At 40.7% G+C, this 21509-nt stretch overlaps 2 protein-coding genes and 1 long non-coding RNA gene across 3 annotated transcripts; 1 reads left to right on the top strand and 2 right to left on the bottom strand.

Moving 5' to 3' along the window:
- Nucleotides 1–1096: 1096 nt before the first annotated feature.
- On the bottom strand, nt 1097–1643 carry LOC106304698. Its single transcript, XR_001262807.1, has 2 exons — nt 1528–1643; nt 1097–1397 (listed from the first exon to the last, which is right to left on the bottom strand). It is a non-coding gene; the product is annotated as an uncharacterized LOC106304698 (long non-coding RNA).
- Nucleotides 1644–4249: 2606 nt separating this feature from the next.
- On the top strand, nt 4250–5500 carry LOC106302403. The gene is made up of 2 exons (XM_013738919.1): nt 4250–4456; nt 4577–5500. Exons 1-2 carry the CDS (start codon nt 4250–4252, stop codon nt 5498–5500), a joined length of 1131 nt encoding a protein of 376 aa, XP_013594373.1.
- Nucleotides 5501–14532: 9032 nt separating this feature from the next.
- On the bottom strand, nt 14533–16893 carry LOC106301486. Its single transcript, XM_013737889.1, has 6 exons — nt 16678–16893; nt 15808–16284; nt 15650–15735; nt 15261–15571; nt 15113–15184; nt 14533–15042 (listed from the first exon to the last, which is right to left on the bottom strand). Exons 1-6 carry the CDS (start codon nt 16826–16828, stop codon nt 14733–14735), a joined length of 1407 nt encoding a protein of 468 aa, XP_013593343.1. The 5' UTR covers nt 16829–16893; the 3' UTR covers nt 14533–14732.
- Between the last annotated feature and the right edge of the window lie 4616 nt (nt 16894–21509).

The raw sequence follows: 21509 nt of genomic DNA, 5'->3' as shown, positions 1-21509 counted from the left end.
ACAAGGTAAAATAATTTTGTGTTTCAAACTCTGTTTTTGAAAACATGATTAACTCTTTTAAAGTATTTGAACCTGATAAATCTCTGATCAAAAAACGTTTTCAATATGGCAATGACATCAATTCTGGTCTTGTTTTGAGTTTTGATCAGTTTTTGAAACATAACAAAGACTTTGATCATCCTGAAAAATCATTAGAGCTTGATTTGCAACAGCCTGTTTTCTGTTCTAGAAAATCGTTTGATTCATTTGTCTTCAAAGAAAATGACTTTAATCTGAGTTCTTATAGACATGAATTGATCACTGGTGATTTGTTTGCATCCACATGTGCCTTGGACGAATTCATGGATAGGAAATTGCTGGAACAGAAATCACATAGAGCTGAAATCGATTTTATTTGTGATTCTGTTTTGAAGCTTGATATCTTGTGTTCTGAAACTGAAAAACCTTGCCATATTTTGAGATCATTGCTTCAGAATTGTGTTGTTTTTAACTTTGATATTATTCTGGTTTACAATACATTATTTGAAAAACATATTGAGCCTTTGATAAGTGATTCTCAATCTGAACTTACTCATTTGTGTTTTGATTTTGAGAAGGAAAGTCACGTTTTGAAGATGTTTTATATTATTTTTTGCCTTGATACCATTCTGGTCTATAATACTTACTTTGATGTTGTTGGGGTAAAAACGGTCACGACGGAATCAATGTCTGAAAGTGTTGGGGTCAAAAACGGACACGACGAAGTTAACATCCAAATATTCGTAAAAATTAACATGAACGTTTTTACAAAAAGTATTCTTCGTAAAGAATACTTTTACGAAAAGTTTTACGGTGAAATATTGCGTTAATCTTGGATCATTCATCGAAACTAAAGAACACGTTCTTGAAACATCGGAAAAAGATGCAAACAAGGTCGCCACGTAACGACCGACCTGTGAACAAGCCGGTCGCTACGTAGCGACCAACCCGAGAACGAGTCCATTTGGGTCTGTTTTACACCAAATTCGACCATTCCTTTGCTGATGGTCTCTTGCCCATTTGCATCAAGAAATATCAACAAAAGAAGTCAGAGACATGGTCAAGCAAATGGACATTCAACAACACACTTATTTATGGTCAAAAGTCTTAATCTTTGTTTGTGTTTTCTAAGTTTCTAGTTTTCCACAAAACTTTAAGTCTTTCTTTGGCCATTGCTAATATAAAATTATAATCACATCACATGGTGCGTAATGTCCAAGTAAACAACCTCCTTTTTGTTAGACTTGTGTGTCTTATCAAGCAAGAACCAGAGTTCGGAAATATCAACAGCCTTGTGCAACTTTTGTGCGACCCTTCAATTCATCATTATCCAATTACAATCCTGCTGAGTGATCCTTATTTAGAGCGTACCAGCAAGGCTCGCCGGAAAGAACATGCAAAAGGAAGCAAAGTACGAATCAGTCAAAATCTTACTCGGATCTCTTCAACACATTGATAATGATTTGTCTTGATCGGAAATAGATGAACAAGAAGAGAAACGAGGTATACCTGTGAGTACTGGTTACGTCGACGGTGGTTGCGACACCGCTCACCGGAAAGGAGAAAGAGAACCGATTGAGAGCTAAGATTTCGCATGGATAAGAGAGAGACATGAAGAGTCTAGACTGATCTCTTCTTGGTCCGAGAAAGACAAAGAGACGTGGTGGGATGTGGCCTTGAAGAATGGGCCGTGTTAGACTCAAACGAAACAGGTGGAGATTTGTTGATTTTGTGCATGTCCATATGAAAAGGGTTTGGGCCACGGTCTTAGCTGAGATGGGCCAAGCCAACTCCATTACCAGCCCATCATGAAGAATCCGTGAGAAAGATATAAATATACATGCTTGTGAGGTGATTTGGGTTTAACGGCTGTAACCTGCAACAGAAGAAACACAAGAACAATGACATTAGAAGATATGAAGAAAGCACAAGGAGAACATAGACAACAACGCTATAGATAAAATAGCTTAGGCCTAAACACTAAACATCACAAGGTTGTGGGTGATTTGTTTGATCTATTGGTGTTGGGAGCAGAAGTTCTCAAATGACACATACCGGTTAGAGGCCGAGAACTCGTTCAATTACTTGTGTCTTTTACTTCAAGTTTAGTTTAGGTCCATAGATTACTTAAAATTTAAGCAATCCTAGATCAATTATCTCTACACTTATAAGCCTCTGACCTGTGGAAAGACCACATTGTTGCCCGGAAAAAATTTAGCCAAACTGAATTTTTGTATGGGGGTATAAATTCGGCAAAATCAATATCCAAATAGTTTCTGATACCTCATGTCTCTTTTTCATCCCCAGTGTGCAACTGAGGGAATGAGCTTTACAGATAGGGTACTGGCAAGCAGAAAATGTCACCTTCTATGTCTACCTGTTGGTCACCCGGCGACTCCTCCAAGGCTCCAATCAGCCCCAACTAGAGGTGGACATTTTATCCGATATTTGAACCCAAATCCGAATCCGAGCCAAAAGCCCGATCCGAAATTCGAACCAAAGTAGCAAAATACCCGAACATGTATTGAATTAGAAGAGATTGAATATTCGAACCCGAATGGGTAATATTCGAATCCGAATAGATATTTGTAGATAACCGAACATATGAATAGTTGACCCTATATTTATAGTTTACTTCTCTAATTATATTCAAAATATTTGTACTGATGCACATGGCTCAAAATCATATAATATACATATAATTGGACAAAATCATTTGCTACTCACTTAAAATACATATCTGTTGGACCCAATTTCGGTCAGTACATTAATGCGCTGCGATCAAAGATATGGGCCGTAAGGAACTGAAGCCCATAGCAAGCAATCGAGCTCGAAAACGAAGACTCTGTGGTCCCGGAGATCGCGGAGCAGTCCCGCAGATCGTGGAGCAGTTACGAAGATCACAAGGCCGACTTACTATAAAGGAAGGAGAACGGACATGAAGAAGGACACGTTGAAAACCCTAGAGAGAGAGCTACACACTTACATCGACGTTGTTCTCATAATCTTAGATTCTTTCTTTACGGATCTCATTTGTATCACTCGATCTAGTTCAACTCATTGTATTCGACGTTATTCATCAATAAAGTCTATTTTTACATACTGGAAACTGTTTAACATCGTTGTATTCTAAAGATATCGTTGCCTACATCATTTGTCTTCCCTAGATCAAACCCTGATCACTATCAAATACTTAGTGTAGATTTGAGGTTCTACATTTTGGCGCCGACTGTGGGGAAGATAAACGAAAAACATCTTTGCGAAGAAACCGATCTAAGTTTCCTAAGCGCGATTATGGATCCCAACCAAACCGTCGGAACCACACCCTCAAGAGTCAACGACATCGATCCTATTGGATCCGACTCGGGGACCGAAGCGACACCAACTGGGTTAACGGGAGCCAATGACGCGACCGAAACAACCCAGACGCAACGAATCCCTCTGATCGGGACTTCAAGTCAAGATCGATCTCTTCCGATCAATCAGACATCGATTCCAGAACGAGTCAGAACTCGATTCTGGAACCGTCCCGGAGACAGACAATCCGCCGATGACCTGACCTGATCTCAATCCAGACCAATTTCACCGACCCCTCTAGCACAAAATCGAGAAGAAATGACCAAACTTCGAGGAATGCTCTCGTCTCTAATCGACGAAATTCGTAAGTAAATGATCGCCAATCAAACCATCACTAAACGACTAGACCAGGATGAGAGGGAACTCGCATAGCATCGAGCTGCAAACGTTCGAGAAAGAAATCAAACGACCCTCGATCCTTTACGAGGGACGTCAAACCCCCAAAATGCCGGTCTATTCGGTACTCCGGAGATCCCAAGCGCTCGATCCGGATGCTACACGGGAGAAAACTCACAACGACCCCCACCGCATGGCATGACCCACCGAAGCTTAAGCTATAGCGGATTGGACAAAATCGACACTGGGTTGCAACGTCCACGAAGTACTCCGATCCAATTCCAGAACGGATCAACAGAAAGGCAGGGGGAACCGAGAACACGGATCCCGCCGCCGAGCCATTCGATCCTCGAAAATCGAACTCCATCCGCCACGAGGAGCTTCCACCAAGCGGGATTCGATAACTCAACAAAACAAGCTCGGAGGCACGATCTTCACGGTCCCGTCAATATTGATCCCCAAAGGGAAGACCGGAGCGTTCCAGAATTATATCAAGAGGAACGATGCCGAGCTCAAGAGGATACATGCGATCGTACATATGGCAACAAGCTATGCCCCAGATATCGACATGGTCATCGAAGAAACCAAAAGGACTCCATTTAGAAACAGAATCGCCAGCGTAAGGCTGCATCACGTTGGGAAAATAAAATTCCCCGAATATGCAGGAAACACAGACCCAAAGGCCCATGTACGAGCCTTCCGTCTAGCTATATCGAGAGCACACCTCACCGACGACGAAAAAGAGGCCGGTTACTGCCGCTTCTTCACGGAGAACCTCACGGGCGCCGCCCTCGAATGGTTCGCTGGACTATAAGAAAACTCGATTGACAATTTCACTCAGTTGGTATCTACGTTCCTCAAACAGTATTCAGTCTTCATAGAGACAAGAGTTACCGAGACAGATCTTTGGAATCTCAAGCAAGCACATTTCGAGCCGTTGAGAGCGTACATAAACAAGTTCCGAGAAATCAAGGCCAAGATTTCGCATCCGAACGAGGTCGTCGCCCTAGCAGCATTGAAGAATGGCGTCTGGTTCTCATCCAAATTCAGGGAAGAACTAGTAGTACGAGCACCTATCTCGCTGGATGACGCCCTACACCGAGCCTCTTACTTCGTCACCCACGAAGAGGACATCGCACCCTTAAAAGAACAGTATAGCGCGAACAAGAATAATGCGACTAAAAAGCCTACTGCTCCTAAGGAGCCAGCAACCAAAGGACAACATTCCTATGCAATAAACAACTCATCGCAAAAATCTTCGACATACGACCTCAGCAAATATTGCGCCTTCCATGACCGCAAAGGCCATTCGACCGAAGAATGTCGAGCCGCGCTTCACAGTCAGAACGAATATAAGAAAACCACTGAAGAAACCGGAGAGGATGAGGAAGAGCTAGTGACTCCAAAATCCAACCGAAGGGCCAAAGTCTCGACAAACAAAAGAGGCAGGGAGACCGAGCAGGAATCACCGAGCTCTTCACCCCCAGCTCCGAAGAAAAGAGTCAACATGATTTCGTGGGGGCCAAACAACAACGCAACCGACGAAATCAAGAGCCAGACCGAAGAAAAAATACGCTTTGAGATCACGGTAGCGATCCGCACATTGGAAAACCCCGATGAAGCTACTCTTCCTCCCAGTATCACTCAGTACAACCCAAACATAAAGTCTCCTTGCGTAAAAATCCCCAACTTCAAGCGAAAGAACAAAATGACCAAAATTCGCGAGCTACTGGAAAAACCAACTGCCCTACAAATTCAGAAAAAAAAATACAGAATGCAGACCCCTTAATCGCAATCTGTTTGGGGGACAGAGGCACTACCAACCAAGAAATGGAATTTTCCGGCCCACGGCAAAGGCAAAAAACGAATCGACTTCATTTACGGAGGTTCCAAGTTCTGCAATTCGGTCAACTCGATCAAAGCGTACCAACAGAGAGCTGAAACCCCTATCAGGCCCCGACTACGAAATCACATTCAAACAAAAATAATACCGCAGGTCTCGACAAACCACACGACGACGCCCTCGTAAATCGACTCGACGTCGGCGGTTGCGAACTATCTCGAGTAATGATCGACACCGGAAGCTCGGCCGATGTCCACTTCTACGACGCGTTAAAAAGAATGGGATTCACCAAAGCACTCCTAAAGCAAGAACGAACTCCCCTCATCGGGTTCGCAGGAGAAACCACATACTCCCTCGGATCGATCGAGCTCGCGGTAACCGCTGGGGAAGTCAGGAAAATCGTACAATTCATCGTGATAGACCGTCCAGACCCGTTCAACGCAATCCTTGGGAGGCCTTGCCTATATAGCATGAGGGCAGTTCCCTCAACATATCACCAATGCCTGAAATTTCCAACCCCGAAAGGAGTCGAGACTATCAGAGGAAGCCAGAAGAGCTCCAGGATATGCTACCTTGCAAGCTTCAAGGACATCGAGCAACACTCCTAAATCAGGCAGCCAAAACCAGCAACAGACGTACCCATGTACACGAATCATCAAACAACAGACCCAGTCCCTGGGGAGATAATCGAACTACGTTATGACTTGATCCCTCAACGAGGGTACGTAGGCAACTCACGACACGAGTCCAGTCACCCTCCAACTTCAAAGCTCGAAGTAAGCATATCACAACACCCGAGAGACAATGGCACGACAATATTAAGCTGCTTTCCTTTTTAAATCTGTAACAAACCAGAATCCTACACCTTAATAAATACAGTTCTTAGACATTGCAGTTCGAGCATATCGGATCTCCTATCGTAAAACTACGACAGTCGACCAAAAACCAGAACCCTGATCAAGTCCTCGGTTGCGGCCAACTTCTCCAACGAGTGCGAAGAAACTAGCTAACAAAATCTTTTGTTACATCAAAACCGTTGATAAAAGTATCTACAGCAAATCGACTCACGGTCCCAAAAGATCGGCCTCGCATAAACATAAAATTAGCAACAAATAAACCGGGACTCACGATCCCTTCTTTATTAAATAACAATAATAATAAAGCAACAAAAGTATAGGGGAAAAACATAAACAAAAATCCCTAAAGCTACTCTTCGATGCCGAATTCGCCATCCTCGAACTGACCACCCGAGCACTTCGTCACATCGTCCGCCCCAGAAGGAACCTTAGCAAAGAAATCTTCTGGTAGATCCTCCGAAATCTGAGGCAGATTGAGCTTCCCAACGGAGAAATCCGAAAAATCGCCATCACATCGAGCTCGGACCCGAGCTCGGCCTCTTTCGTTCAAAGGCGCAGCAGCTCGTCTGAAGCCAAAAGATTGTTGTTCAAGATCTTCTTCAAGAGATCTATATTCGCCATGACCTCCCTAAGACGAGCTTCACAAACGGTTGCGGCCTTCTTCTTATCCCACTTCTGCTTCAAAGATACCAACACATCCAAGTAGCTGTCTGCCAGAGCCTTTTTAGCGTCATAAGTTGCGCGACGAAGGTCATCAGAGAACTTATTAGCAGAGGATTCAACCTTCGCTTCCAAAAAGGAAACTTGCTCGAGGGCCGATTTCCTTTCGTTACTCACAACTCGCAGACGAGCCTCGAGTGAAGTAGCCTGATTCCCCAATTTCTCAGCAGCGGCCAGTTGAGCGGCATTGGCACGCTCTCGATCTTGAGCCATCTTCAGACCAATTTTTAGCTCTCGAACGACCTTCTTTATCTCGTAAAGCTCGTCAGAGCGCGAGACGTCTTGCAGGCACTTTTCCACAGTCGCCGCGAACTCGTTGTTAGCCTCCATGGCCTGGAACATAGCAAATCAGCACAGATAAAACGAACCAAAGATTCAATGAGGATCGAGTGCCAAAAAGAACGACCTTAGCATGAGCCACAACCATCTTCACATAAGCCTCATGTTCCGTCATATTTCGCAAAGAAGGAAGCAGACACCCAGCAGGTTTGAAATGCCTCACCAAGTGAGCAACACTGTCCGGGTCTTCCATAATAGGGCAATCATTGGAGTGTGAGAGCTGCCAATGAAACGGTTTAGCAACAGCCGCTTCACCCGAAACACCAAGACGATGGTCCAAACCATTTGTTTTCGCCTTCTTCGGGGGGGCGGTCACGCCCCTCCGAACCTGTTTGGCTACTCGACTTAACACGAGCAACAGATTTTTCACCCTCGAGGTCCTTGGCCTCTTGGGTTGAAGTCCGCGGAAGTCGGGTCTCCTCACAAAGAACTTCTGTGAGCGCTTCGCTCACGTCTCCGGATCGAATGTGTTTCGCATTAGCACCACCAGTATGAGTTCAAACCCTATCAGAGTCGCGAGGGTTTGATCTTCTCGAAGCCATGTTTCTTTGACAAGCAAAAACAAAATTAAAAGAAACAATATGGTAAATCCTAAAACAAAGTGAAGCTTTATAAGGATCAAGGCCTCGCCGTATCTCAACGATCCAAACAAAGAGAATCTCGAAGGCTAAGGAAACAAAGATATCCCGAAACATTATGCTTATCCATTAAGAATATCCAAGATATCACGATCCAAGATCGCGGAATACAAAAAGATATTAAACAAAAAAACAAGAAAAGAAAAATTTAACTAGAAGCAGAATCAGTGGGGACAGAGAACCCCCCCCCCACTTGATCCACTGAATCGTCTGAGACTTGAGGAAGATCGAGCTCGGAGATCGACCAATCCGACATGGCGGCTGCAACAAGATCCTCACAATCTCCTTTCATCTCCTTTAAGCGAGCAAGCTCTGCGTCCACAGTCAGATCCCCATCCTTGAGCTCGTTCAAAAGATCGATGTTGGCGATCACTTCGTACAGCTGAATCTCAGCAGACACTCTTTTTTTCTCGCTCATTCACTTATCCTTCAAGGATTGAAGGATTTCCCAGTACCGAGTCGCGATATCATGACGAGCAACGCGAGAAGCACGACGAATGTCCCGATCTCTCTCGACCTGGAGCGCTGCGATTCTTGCCTTCTAAGCAACCATCTGGGTCATAAGAGCCTCGTTCTCCTAGTGAATTCTCTTCCAATCCTCAGTCAAAGCCTCGATCTTTTTGACATCCTTCTTCCCTTCTCGCTTGGTGGCTTTGAGCTCCTTCGAAAGCCTCTTGATCTCGGAACCAATACTCTCGATTTCCTTGTCGTTCCGAGAAGCCACGACATGATCTTCCATCACCACAACGTATTCATTGAAAGCTACCATCACCTGAGAAGAAATCAATATAATCAAATAAGAACCTCGATGCAAATTTTCAAGGAAAAGATGGTGGGAAACGAACCTTAGAGCTCGCCACCGCAACCTTGGCGTAAGCTTCCTTCTCGACTGAGGAAGCAAGAGATGGAGGACGGCAGCCTGCAGACCTCATGCGACCAGCGAGGGAAATTTGGTCACCTTGGGCCGCAAATAAACAACCATCTTGATGTGCCCCGGTTTGTGGATCAGTCCATTGGAGTCAACCAGCATGGAAGCAGTAAAGATATATGTTCATTGTTTGACTCATATCTTCCAAACCTCGACGCTTCTACGCATGAAATCACTTGGAGAATGTTCTTAACTCAATTACGGAACTCCTCGAACAAGAATCAGATCAAATGAAGTTCAGATGAAAGAGTTATGCAATTTACAAAACCGGTGATCTTCAGTTCTCGCGAATTTGGGCCGTACGGATCGTCAAGCCCACGTCTTGATCCTTACCACCATGGACCAGAATGAACCTGGACAGTAGTCGAATGGTCTCCTTGACCAGTCCACCTCAAACTCAGAAACTTTGACTCATTTATTATTTTCAAGTAGTTCTCATTTTCTAGATGTGTGATTCGCACAAATAATTATGTCTTTCTTTGACCACATCTAGTATAAATATGTAAACTCTTTTATGAATAAAATCAGTCTAAGTTTGAGTTATATTTTTGTTTCTTCTTTTCTCTGAGTGAGAGAGAGAGTTCTTTAGCTAGTTCATTGGTGTGAACCGGCTTGTTGATTTGGTGGTCAGCCAATTCATCTTTGTGTGTTATTTGGTGGTAAGCCGACGCACTACGTTCTTTCTTAGGTGGTTAGCCTTAGATCGTGGGTATATCAAGAGTCATTTCGCATCTCTTGACGATACTTTCAATCCATCTCAGTTTATTTGACTAGAAAATAATAAATGAATCAAAGTTGCTGAGTTTGAGGTGGACGGGTCAAAGAGACCCTTAGACTACTGTCCAGGTTATTCTGGTCGTTCTGGTCCATGGTGGTACGGATCAAGACGTGGGCAGGATCATCCGTACGGCCCAAATTCGCAAGAACTGAAGATCACCGGTTTTGTAANNCATAACTCTTTCATCTAGCCCAAATTCGCGAGAACTGAAGATCACCGGTTTTGTAAATTGCATAACTCTTTCATCTAAACTCCATTTGATCTGATTCTTGTTCGAGGAGTTCCGTAATTGAGTTGAGAACATTCTCCAAGTGATACATATATCTTTACTGCTTCCATGCTGGTTGGCTCCAATGGACTGATCCACGAACCAGGGCACATCACATCTCCCTCAGGAAAAAACCTAGGACGAGATGGGCCGGGCAATGCACCCTTCGACAACTGGCGTCGCTTGCGAGTCGCTGCAAAGGCCTCGTCCTCCGAGCCAGGGCTCAACGAGATAGGAGATCGTCTCTCTTCCGAAGCGTTTTCATCGCCGGAGTCGTGAATCGAGATAAAGGGAGATTTTCCAGAAGCTCGGCCCCTCTGCAGACCCGGAAGTGCGGAATGACGACCTCCTCACGAGCTGTCTAGTTAATCGATCCGAAGACTGGGCCTGAACGGAAGGAGTCGCTATGACTTCCTGGGAGTGTTCGGCCTCGTCCTCAGAACCCCCTACTAGAGGGTATCGAGATAAAGGGAGATTTTCCAGAAGCTCGGCCCCTCGATGCAGACCCGGAGGTGCGGAATGACGACCTCCTCACCAGCTGTCTAGTTAATCGATCCGAACACTGGGCCTGAACAGAAGGAGTCGCTATGACTTCCTATGAGTGTTCGGCCTCATCCTCAGAACCCCCAACAAGAGGGGCCCTGTTGATCCCCTCCGGCATAGCAAAGACGGTTCGAATCCGAGTTTGGTCGAACGAAGACCAGTTCGAATAACCTCTCCGAAGAATCCCGATCAAACCATGAATCCCGTCTGACATCGAAGAGCTTCCGGAAGGAGCTGAATCGATCAAAGAAAAACGAAAAGTTGAGTCACCTATTTCCTAAAGAGAAAAATCGACACATAGACAAAAGAAAACTAACCCATATTCTCGGCCCAACTCCGAGGAAGCCGAGAGAAGTCGAATTCACCCATAGATGCTCGATCCATCTTGAAAACGAAAAATTGTTCGCGCCACTTCTCATCGCGATAGGGGATGTCCTCGATGATGTGGCGACCTGGGCGCGGAGACACAAGGAAGGTACCAGGGTTCTGCTGGTTCCGCTTAACCAGAACGAGCTCTCGGAACTCACTAAGGCCAAAAGAAAGACCTTCCTCCTTAGCCCTAGCCAAGAAGGCGATAAGATACCTAAGAAAGTTCGGGAGGATCTGAGTAAGAGATAACCCAAGCTCCGCCAGAATCTCAAGTATCGGCTCCGGGACCGGGAAGATAAGACCACAGGAGTGAAAGAAAGAAAGATAGACTCCGCAATAACCTTCCCGTACAGTTTCGGGAGTCTCAGTTGTGCCGGCCAAATCGAGAACGACGGCGCGATCAACCCCGTACATCTTATAAAGATCCTCGAGATCATTGGTTGTAGTCGTCAGACGAGGGAAACTGAACGATGAAGACATCTCAAGCTCGGTGATCGGGAAATTTTAAGAGCAGAAGTAAAACGAAAGATGCAAAAAGAATTGAAGTGGAAACGTAAAACCTCACGTATTTATAAACAACCTAACGGCTCTGTCGGCATCCCCGAGAAAGATAATGATGACCTAGGTTTCGCCCTAGCGGCGGCTGATATAGTCGTTACGCGTTTTAAAAAAAAAAGGAAAAGAAAGAATGAAATTTACGCGCCAAACAACTGTTTTCCAAGAACCATCAAACCAAAATCGCATCGGTTATCAAACGACAAGATAACTAATCGCCTCTCTATTCTTTTTGATCAAATCAAAAGAGACTGGGGGACAAATGTTGGACCCAATTTCGGTCAGTATATTAATGGACCGCGATCAAAGATATGGGCCGTAAGGAACTGATGCCATAGCAAGCAATCGAGCTCGAAAACGAAGACTCGGGGGTCCCAGAGATTGCGGAGCAGTCCCAGAGATCGTTGTTGTGGTCACGAAATCCATGGTTCAACCAGAGTCTCACCAAACCGTCCAAACCAGCCATCTAGGAGGTACCAGCGACCGAGGTTCAGTACAAGGCGTATATCTCTACAACCCGAAGAACTTTCAACATGAAACCAATTTTATTGGATTCTACACTCAAGAGGGAATCCAGGCCAATTGGAATTGGGCCAATATATTCACGGAGCAAGAAGTTATGAATTTTACAATTCAGAGGTTTCTCAACCCGCCCATCTGCGAGTACCCGACTTTAGAAGAAGATTCAAGCTCAATTAAGGAGCGGCCTGAAGCAAATCCCATCATTGATGTCAAGATGAGTTTATCAGATTTCCATAAAGCCCAATATCAGGAGAAATGGCCACGGAATTATGAAGTTATGATCCAATCTCCAAAACCGGCCAAACCAGTTCTACACTTGCCTCAATTGGAAGCTAACCGGTTCAATCAGCTTCAAACCAGACATTGGCGACCAGGAGATCATTTCAACCAATCAGGAGATATTCTAGGCATCCAGGAGGAGTTCTATAAGTTCATACCATGCACCAGCAACCATTGGATCAGGAGGATCCTCATTTACTTCTTCTTTCCTTATGTCATTTTATGACTGTTAGAGAGTCCTTGGTCGAGCCTATAAAGCTCTAGTCTTTGTTTCATTGTAAATCACCCATCTTTGAAAGTATTATGAATTATTCAGTTTTTCTAGTTTTGTCAAAACTATTGTTCTAAGTCTTTTGAGTGTGTGAGAAACAACTCTGGAGCAACTTGACTTATCAAAGCCTCCTTTCACAGAGCTTTGTGGCGTCCATCATCCCATCTCCATCCATTAATCGATCTTGAGAGTGATACACATCCAGCAAGACCGGTTCCATCTTCATTCATCTCCCATCCATTGATCCTTGTTGAGAGTGATACACATCCAGCAACAAAGATCCCATCTCCATCAATCTATCCCTTTTCTATTTGTTTTTATTCATATTATCATTTTGATTCATATTCATATTTGTTTCTGTTTGCATTATAAAACTCTAAAAACTCATAAAAATCGGTTCTCTTTGTTTTCATGTTTAAACCTTGGTTCCACCATTCTATCAATTCGTGGGTTACCCCCCTGTGCCTACAACAATCGTGGAGAAATTACGAAGATCACGAGGTCGACTTACTATAAAGGAAGAAGAACAAACATGAAGAAGGACACGTTGAAAACCCTAGAGAGAGAGAGATACACACTTACATCGACCTTGTTTTCATCCCAATCTTAGATTCTTTCTTTACGAATCTCATTTGTATCACTCGATCTAGTTCAACTCATTGTATTCGATCTTATTCATCAATAAAGTCGATTTTTACCTACTGGAAACTGTGTAACATCGTTATATTTTAAAGATATTGTTGCCTACATCATTTGTCTTCCCTAGATCAAACCCCGATCACTATCAAATACTTAGTATAGATTTTAGGTTCTACAATATCAAGTTCTTGTTTTTTACATTAACAAAAGTTGCATCCAATATTTTAAAATAACAATTAAACTAGTGTCTTTTTATTTTTAAACGTTTATATTCAAACCTATTAATAGTTTAATCAATTAAAAATTAGAAAACCGGTTAAGTTAAAAATATTTAATTACAAAAAACTTAAACAATGAAGAAATTAATTTTTTTTTCCTTCAAAATCTAAATATCCAAACCCGACTCGAAATAACCGAACCCGAACTTAAAATACCCGAACCCGACCCAAATATAGAAATAACCGAATGGATTCTATATCTCCATACCGAAATATCCAAAAATCTTAAATACCCGATCCGAAACCAAATAAGTATTAGAACGGCCACCCGTAGCCCCAACTTGGGCAATATTGAAAAACGTTCCACCACAACTACATGTGGTGTACTGTGCAACTTGGTAGACGAAAATAGACAACATCTATTTTTTGATTGCCCTTTCAGTTCCAGGGTGTGGTCTTTCTTCATGTCTAGGCTTCACCTCTCCCCTCCGATGCTCTTTGAAGATGGGGGTGAGATGGCTGAAAGACCCCACTACAAATAGTAATGTCAATCTCATGTCCAACTTCTTTATCATGCTTGTGTTTACTCTATTTGGAAGGAACAAAACTCAAGGCCTCAAGGGTACATTCTTCTCAGGCGCAGCCTCCAAAAGCTCTCATCGACGATGATCAGAAACATCATCGCCTTTAAGCTGGATTCTATTTCGAGATCAAATCGTTATGTCTCCTCTACCACTTCTTTTTAGGTTCGTGGTTAGCTTTGTTTTAATTTAGCCTTGTGAAGCTGTGTTATTTTTTGTAAGCTTTCGTCTGGCTACCTTACCCTTCGGAGCTCTTGACCCAACTCTTAAAATTGGATAAGTGAAAGTATATTAAAAACTGTTAATTTTAACTGAAACGATATTCACAAAAACATATAATACCTCGATGAAAAATGATTACTGATCATATCAATTATCGATTACCATACAGTAGAATGAAAAATTTAGTCACATCAAGGAAAATAAAGTTTATAGCGAAACAAACCACAAACCAATTCACACTTGCACCACAAAATAAAATTGTAATTTATAAACTGTAAAATATATTACACAGTTTCAGAAACTAAATACGATCAAAAATATTGAGAAAAAAAAAAAACAATTTTAAATGAGGAAAAATGTTTGAATGGACTTTAAAAGAAAATAGGACGTTATGTTGTACATATTCATTTGTCGATGATGTTTCGGAAATGGAAGTATATAATAATAAACCTTAGGAGGTTCTACCCGGACGTGGCCTTCCTCTTCTCTGGCTTGATGACCATTCTCTAGACTCATACTGTTCACTGCTTCTCTCGGGATTATAGTAACCTCTCGTCTCGTAATTGTTTCCTCCTCTACGTCCATATCCTCCTCCTCTTCTGTTACTACCGTTGTGGTTGTTGCTTGATCCTGAGGACCTTGCAGCAGAATCAGACCGGTTCAGGTCCAACGGCAGTGGCTCGATTCTTTGCAAATCAGGTTCTGGAGTGAACCAAACCGGGCGTTTAGACTCATCCATTTTCCTAAACGTGATTGATATCCTGTAGACAAAAAAAGACTCAAATAAGAAGCTTTAGTGGTTATTACTATGTGTAATAAATGGATGCAAACCTTTTTGTGGGAACTGCAGGTACACAGTGTTTAGCTACATCTGCTCCATTTCCATTTAACACCAGAACCGATCTGAAAAAAATGTCACAAAAGCCGATTATTTGGACAGTTTTTGATATTGGGTCAAGTCTCAAAGAGCTGTACTTACCCTACAGGAAGCGGTACTGAGAATGAACCGGAGAATTCACCAGGACCTTCTATTTTAAGGTTTGAGCCAAAGAGGATGTTGCATTCACTGAGGAACGAGATGGTGCAGAAGGGACGGAGAAAGTCGTGGTTGTCTATGTGAGGAGGTATACAGTCACCTTCATCGTAGATGTTGACAATGCAGCTATCGGGCACACAAGTTGGTGGCAGGACATGCCATCTAATCAACCTTCTGATGATCACTTTGAAAAGAGAAGGTAATGGATCCACTTCTTCCCGTTGAAGGATACCCGGTGGGTTTCCAGCTCTATCCTATCAAACATATAGAGAAGGCAACAAATTCTTTGTTAGAAATGAAACATAGAAAATGGCAGAGAGTGAGTTACTTACTGTAGCGTAGTTGTAACAACAGCCGAATTGAATAGTCACACGTCCTTTGCCTCTCATCCACTTCTGTGGAGCAGTAAACGTACGCTCTAAAAAGAGACAAGAATCAGACTCAAATTGAATAAGATAAGTAATTCCGATTTGAAAAACAAGAAGCTTACCTCTAAGTTCTCCTTTGCGTCCTCTCTCTTCAAGTTCATACACTTTATCAACAATCCTTTTCTGCTCCACTGCGCTGAAAACACCAGTGTGCAACTCAAGCCCATCAACTACGTTAACGAGCTTTCCCTTAAATCTCTCCAAGCAAATGAAATCTTTCTTTCTCTTCACGTTCTTCAGCCTGAGATCCTCTCTTTGCTCTCTTGATAACTTAGGCTTCTCGGGAGTCTTCATCGGACTCGCATCAATAGCTTTCCTACTCTCCTCCTCTTCGTCCTCCTCCTCAAACTCATCATCTTGACTCATATCAGCCCAAGACATTCTAGGGCTTGCTGTTTCAGCAGCTTGTCGAGATGGCAGTACACTACCAAGAACTTCAGACAAGGTTCCAAATGAAATTTCAGTCTCTATGTTACTAGTTCCTTCTGATTCCAAACCAGCTTTGCTATTACCTTCTCCACCAACTTTACTACAATGTTCTACACAAACGAAACACGATTTCTCTTTAGCATAAACCCTCGAGCCAATAACTTTATGAAGGTTAAACACGCATTTGATTCCCAACAACAGATCTACAGTACACACTACCAAATGTTCTACACCAACGAAACAGTTTTCCTCATAAGCAAATCGTTGTATAAACCCTAAAGGCGATAACTTTTTTGAAGGTTAAACAGATCTACGCTACTCTCTCGCCTCCTACTTGTCAAAACCCTAATGCTCCTTCTGGTTCCATTAACTTTGTCCCATCGTTGTATAAACCCTAAAGTCGATAACTTTGAAGGCAAACAGATCCACGCTACTCTGTAACCACCTATTCGTTCCAATTATGAAAACCCTAAAGTTCAATTTAGTAAAACATCGCTCTATACCTGGGTCAAGAGAGCGGATTCGATCGGAGAGAACGTTGACGCAGTCTTTGCAGAGATCTCTAGACAAGAAAGGAAGGCAATTCGTCAAGAACTCCGACGCGATCTTGAGTTCCGATGGCTGGAACTTCCGGAGGAAAGGGTCGTCTTCCATCGGCTTTCGCTCGATTTACGAATCTAATCGTCTTCTTCCTTTGTCAGTGTAGTAGTTGTATAGCTTTTAAGGCACAGTTGTAATTCTAAGAGACCGTCAAGGGTAGTTTCGCTAATTTGATGCCGCCGAATAAAGCTTATGAGCTGTTTTGATAACTATGGGCTATTTAATTTCTATAAGGCCCATTAGTTTCGGATTGCTACGTGTTTAACTGGGTCGGAGGAAACGATTGAAGATAAAAGAGTTCTGAGCCAGAAATCTGAAACTCTCCCGAACCACACGAATCCGTTCCCCATTTGAACTCTAATCAATAGCCTAATTTTAAAAATTTAGAACACTAGGTATAATCAATAGTTTTTTTTTTCTTTACCAAAAGCTACTAGAGTTGGATCCGCACATGTTTTTATGCATAACGTCACCGCACCATTCCAATTCGCCGCGGTGAAGGTCCATGGAGCGTTTATCCAGACGCGTAAGCGACAGTGCGTGCTGAGATAAGCTTAAAATAGCTTAAGGTGCAAGTTTTGTAATCCTACTAAGATATGGTTTGCTAAAAGGATTAGGAAATTGCTAGTTGTATTATTCCTAATGAGTTTATGATAAGTTAAGTGTTATATAAGGAGATGCAAAGTGTGTTGCATAACTTATGAGTTTGTGAGTTTGAGAAGCTTTACTTTTGAGTTATTTTCTAAAGCAAGCAATAAAAGTTTAGTTCTTATCAATCGTGTGTGATTTCGTGTGGGTGTGATCTTGGTGTTGATACAATAAGTGGTATCAGAGCCACATAAAAGATATGGGAGAAGTGATTCCAGTGACAGGAAGAAAAGAAGGCGGAGGAAGCCCTTTATCTATACAGTGTCCGATGCTCACCTTGACCAACTACACAATATGTGCCATGAGAATGAAGATAACGCTGATAGTGCATAAAGTTTGGGAGGTAAAGAAAACAAAGCCGACAGAAAGTGATAAGAAAGACATGGCTACGGCCTTGTTGTTTCAATCCATACCCGAGGCTCTCATACTTCAAGTTGGAGAACTTGATACAGCGAAAAAGGTGTGGGAGGTGATCAAGTTGATGAGGGGAGAACACCTAACAATGCATGATCAGAGCGGAAGGTTACTTGTCACTGCAAATAGATCCAGGAATCGTCTTTATAAGGTACTTATAGGAATAAAAGATGACACGAGGTTACAATTAGCCATGGTGAGTGAGTCATGTAAGTGCCACGCAAGGTTGGGGCATGTGAATGTCGAGACGATGAGGCAATGATACAATGAGTACTTGTTCTAGGAGCTTCCAAATATGAGCATTGAAAAGGAGGTGTGTCGATCATGTTTGATGGGGAAACAGACCAGGAAATTATTCCCACAAGCAACACAATTTCAAGCCACTAAGAAGATACAACTCATACACGGAGATCTTTGTGGTGCAATAACCCCAGCCAGAAAGCAATATACTTTTGTACTCATTGATGATTATTCGAGATATATGTGGAGTATCCTGATAAAAGACAAGAGTGAAGCTTTTGCGAAATTCAAGAAACTAAGGAGCATAATAGAGCAATAGACCAGAGACAAGATTCAAGTTTTTAGAACAGACGTAGGTGGGGAGTTTGTTTCTAACGAATTTAATACTTACTGCGAGAACTCGGGGTTAAAGAGACATCTTACAGCTCCGTACACACCGCAACAGAACTATGTGGTCGAGAGAAGAAACCGGACCCTGCAAGAGATGACTAGAAGTAAGATCAAACACATGGACATGCCAAACTACTTCTAGGGAGAAGCAGTAAGACACGCATTTTGTCCATAATTATATGTATATTAAATGATTTTGAGCCATGCGCATCAGTATAAATATTTTGAATATAATTATAACAAAATCTGTTGAGAAAAATTTAGAAAATATGACCAAAAATTCAAATATTTTTTTAGAAAATAATGTATTAATATAGTAACAAAAAAAAATTCAAAATTCATGTAATCTTCCAAACTTAAAAATAGTTGTGTTATTTTCTAAAATTTTCTTGACAAAGTATACAATTTTGAAAATAAATATTCAAACTCAAAATGATAATATTTAAAATTTTACAAAAGATAAAATTATAGATAATAAAGAATAACTTTTTGAAATGCACCACGAAAAAACAAACTATATATGTTGTAAAAATTAAACTAATCTAATATTTTGAAATCTTAATTAAAAAAAACTTAATATCATAACATCCAAAAAATATCCTATATCAGTAAAATTTACTAAATAATATGATAGATGAAACTATGCATAAAATTTATTAAAAATAATAGGGCTATATTATTTAAACAAAACATTGTTTTTACTTATAAATCCCGTAAAGTACTAAAATGATATTGGTTAAATTATATTTTCTTAAACACAACATGTAAATTTAAATTATCTTAAATATATATATTTTCTAGAATATAAATAAATAAAATTTTAAAATATTTTATATGCAAAATGTATAAATTAAAAAAAACGTAGTTTGAAGGAGGTTTTCTATTTGATTAATTCAAATTGTTATTTTATTGTACCTAACTGGAAAATAATTCCTAAGTAATAAAAATTAATAATAAAGTAAATTGTATTAAACACACCACGATATATTAATAATACCGAATAAGAAATATAAACAATAATATTATAGAGTTACACAATATATAACACTAAAATATAAATTATATATTTAAACCAATTGTAATAAAATCAAATACATTTATAAAATGAAAAAAAATATATGCACAGACGTGCGGGTCAAAATCTAGTCTTATCTTGATCTAAAAGACACGTTAACATATGATCTCATCTATCTCCTAGCATTATTTCTCAGCTTGCTTAATTAATGGCTCAGACCAAAGGATCGTTCAACAAATTATATTGTATAGCATCTATCGTAATACTATTTGTTATTTTTATAATCAACGTATGCATTAAGTTCCGCAGTTCGAGTCCCGCTGGCCACCCGGGCTAGGGTTAAATCCCAAGAATACGTGGAGTGCCGTGCGCCTCGCGGGAATAGTCGGTTGACCACGGTCGTCGGAAACCCGCGGGTACCTAAAAAAAAAAAAAAAAAAAAAAAACGTATGCATTAAGTTATTTTTGGCAGGATATCGTAATAGCAACAAAATCATCGTGTATCGCTTAATTAGGTAATATATAATGTACTACTTTATTAATCAATTTTAGCCACGAAATCAGTTTGTATAGCATCTATAATTTTCTAAATTATTGGTAGATATAAATAGTTTCCTAAATGATAGGTAGATATAAGTATTCACAATTGAAAGTAAAATATTATAATTAAATGATAATGACATACTTGTAAATACATTAAAAACCAAAGAGACCAAAAAAAATCTCATGTGTTTAAATAGTATAGATATAAAGAACTTTGGGTACCCCACTTACCGTCAATTGGTTTTAAGTTGAAAGTCCACGAGACTTAGGAGGTGATTGGTTGAGGCCGTAGGAGTTGTGCACAGCCTTTTTAATTTTTACATCCATTTTTTAAAGCAATCATGTTTTTATTTTAAAAACTGAATCTAAAGTCAAAACATTATAAAAAGAAATATATTAGCTTTAGAAAACACTTTATCTAGAGATCTTATACAGTACTCTGAAAAATTTCTACAGCAAAATAAATTAAAGTTAAAGCTAAAAATTTAGAGCATAAATCTTAGAGCAAAAAAACAGAAAGCCACAACCTCTACCAATCACCCCCTTAGCATAGTATTAGAGCGGACCAACACTCTGACTCATTAATCCGATCTGAAAAGTGGTCCGATCATCCCATGATTGATAGTCCAATGAGGCTTAATTTTTTCGAGATAACTAGACAAATATCATTATCTCAGAGGGGTATGATGAATTATATGGAGATTAATGGATATACACATCACTATATTGTGTATTCTGTCGAAATAGTTATACACACCATTATCCCGAGGGAGGGTTTTGGAGAAAATATCTCACATTGAAAATATGTAAGGACTTGAATAATATATAAGACACTTGGGATATTCCATTACTGCCAATTCGTTTTGAATTGAAAGCCCAAAAAACTTAGATCCTTAAGATTTCACATTGCCTGAATGTTGGTGATGAGGAATCTGTGATGACCGTGTCTACATTTACCTCCTTTCTCAACACCTCCACACCTGTGCATAGAGGGTGAATGTTTTCTTAACGATAACATCAGATTTTAAGTAGGCCTTGGGAAAAAAAACGGAACCGAAGATCCAAACATGAACCAAACCAAAATACCCAGAATCGGACCGAAATCTTCAAATATCTGAATTGTTCTTATACTTTTATATCTGAAATAACCTAACCAAACCGAGAAACGAACGGGTACCCAAATATATAAAAAAACATAAAAATATATACATATAATATAACTAAATATATTTTATAATTTAAAAATCAGTTAAAATATTTACAATATTTGAAAAAATAAACTAAATTATTATAAAGTATCCGAAGTATCGAAAAGTATTCGGATATTTCTATCTGAAATATCCAAAATAATTTGAAATATCTGAGATTTTTTTTTATCTCAAACCATTCTGATCATTCAATATTTACACAAAATACTCGATATTTAACACGAATTACCCAAACTACCTAAAATAACTGAAGCAGAACCATATGAGACCTAAAATT

The sequence above is a fragment of the Brassica oleracea genome, chromosome C7, assembly GCF_000695525.1.
Source record: "Brassica oleracea var. oleracea cultivar TO1000 chromosome C7, BOL, whole genome shotgun sequence".
Taxonomy (NCBI): domain Eukaryota; kingdom Viridiplantae; phylum Streptophyta; class Magnoliopsida; order Brassicales; family Brassicaceae; genus Brassica; species Brassica oleracea.
Note: the sequence above shows the minus strand (reverse complement) of the source record. Positions and strands in the feature narration are given on the sequence as shown.

Bases quoted from the DNA above. Each gene is read 5' to 3' on its own strand.
- LOC106301486 (XM_013737889.1), bottom strand. From the start codon at position 16,828: ATGGAAGACGACCCTTTCCTCCGGAAGTTCCAGCCATCGGAACTCAAG. The intron at 15,572-15,649 runs GTAAGTAACTCA...TATGTTTGATAG, and splicing joins GTTGTTACAACTACGCTACA to GATAGAGCTGGAAACCCACC. The intron at 15,185-15,260 runs GTAAGTACAGCT...CATTTTTTTCAG, and splicing joins TCAGTACCGCTTCCTGTAGG to ATCGGTTCTGGTGTTAAATG.
- LOC106302403 (XM_013738919.1), top strand. From the start codon at position 4,250: ATGGCAACAAGCTATGCCCCAGATATCGACATGGTCATCGAAGAAACC. The intron at 4,457-4,576 runs GCCGGTTACTGC...TTCCTCAAACAG, and splicing joins TCACCGACGACGAAAAAGAG to TATTCAGTCTTCATAGAGAC.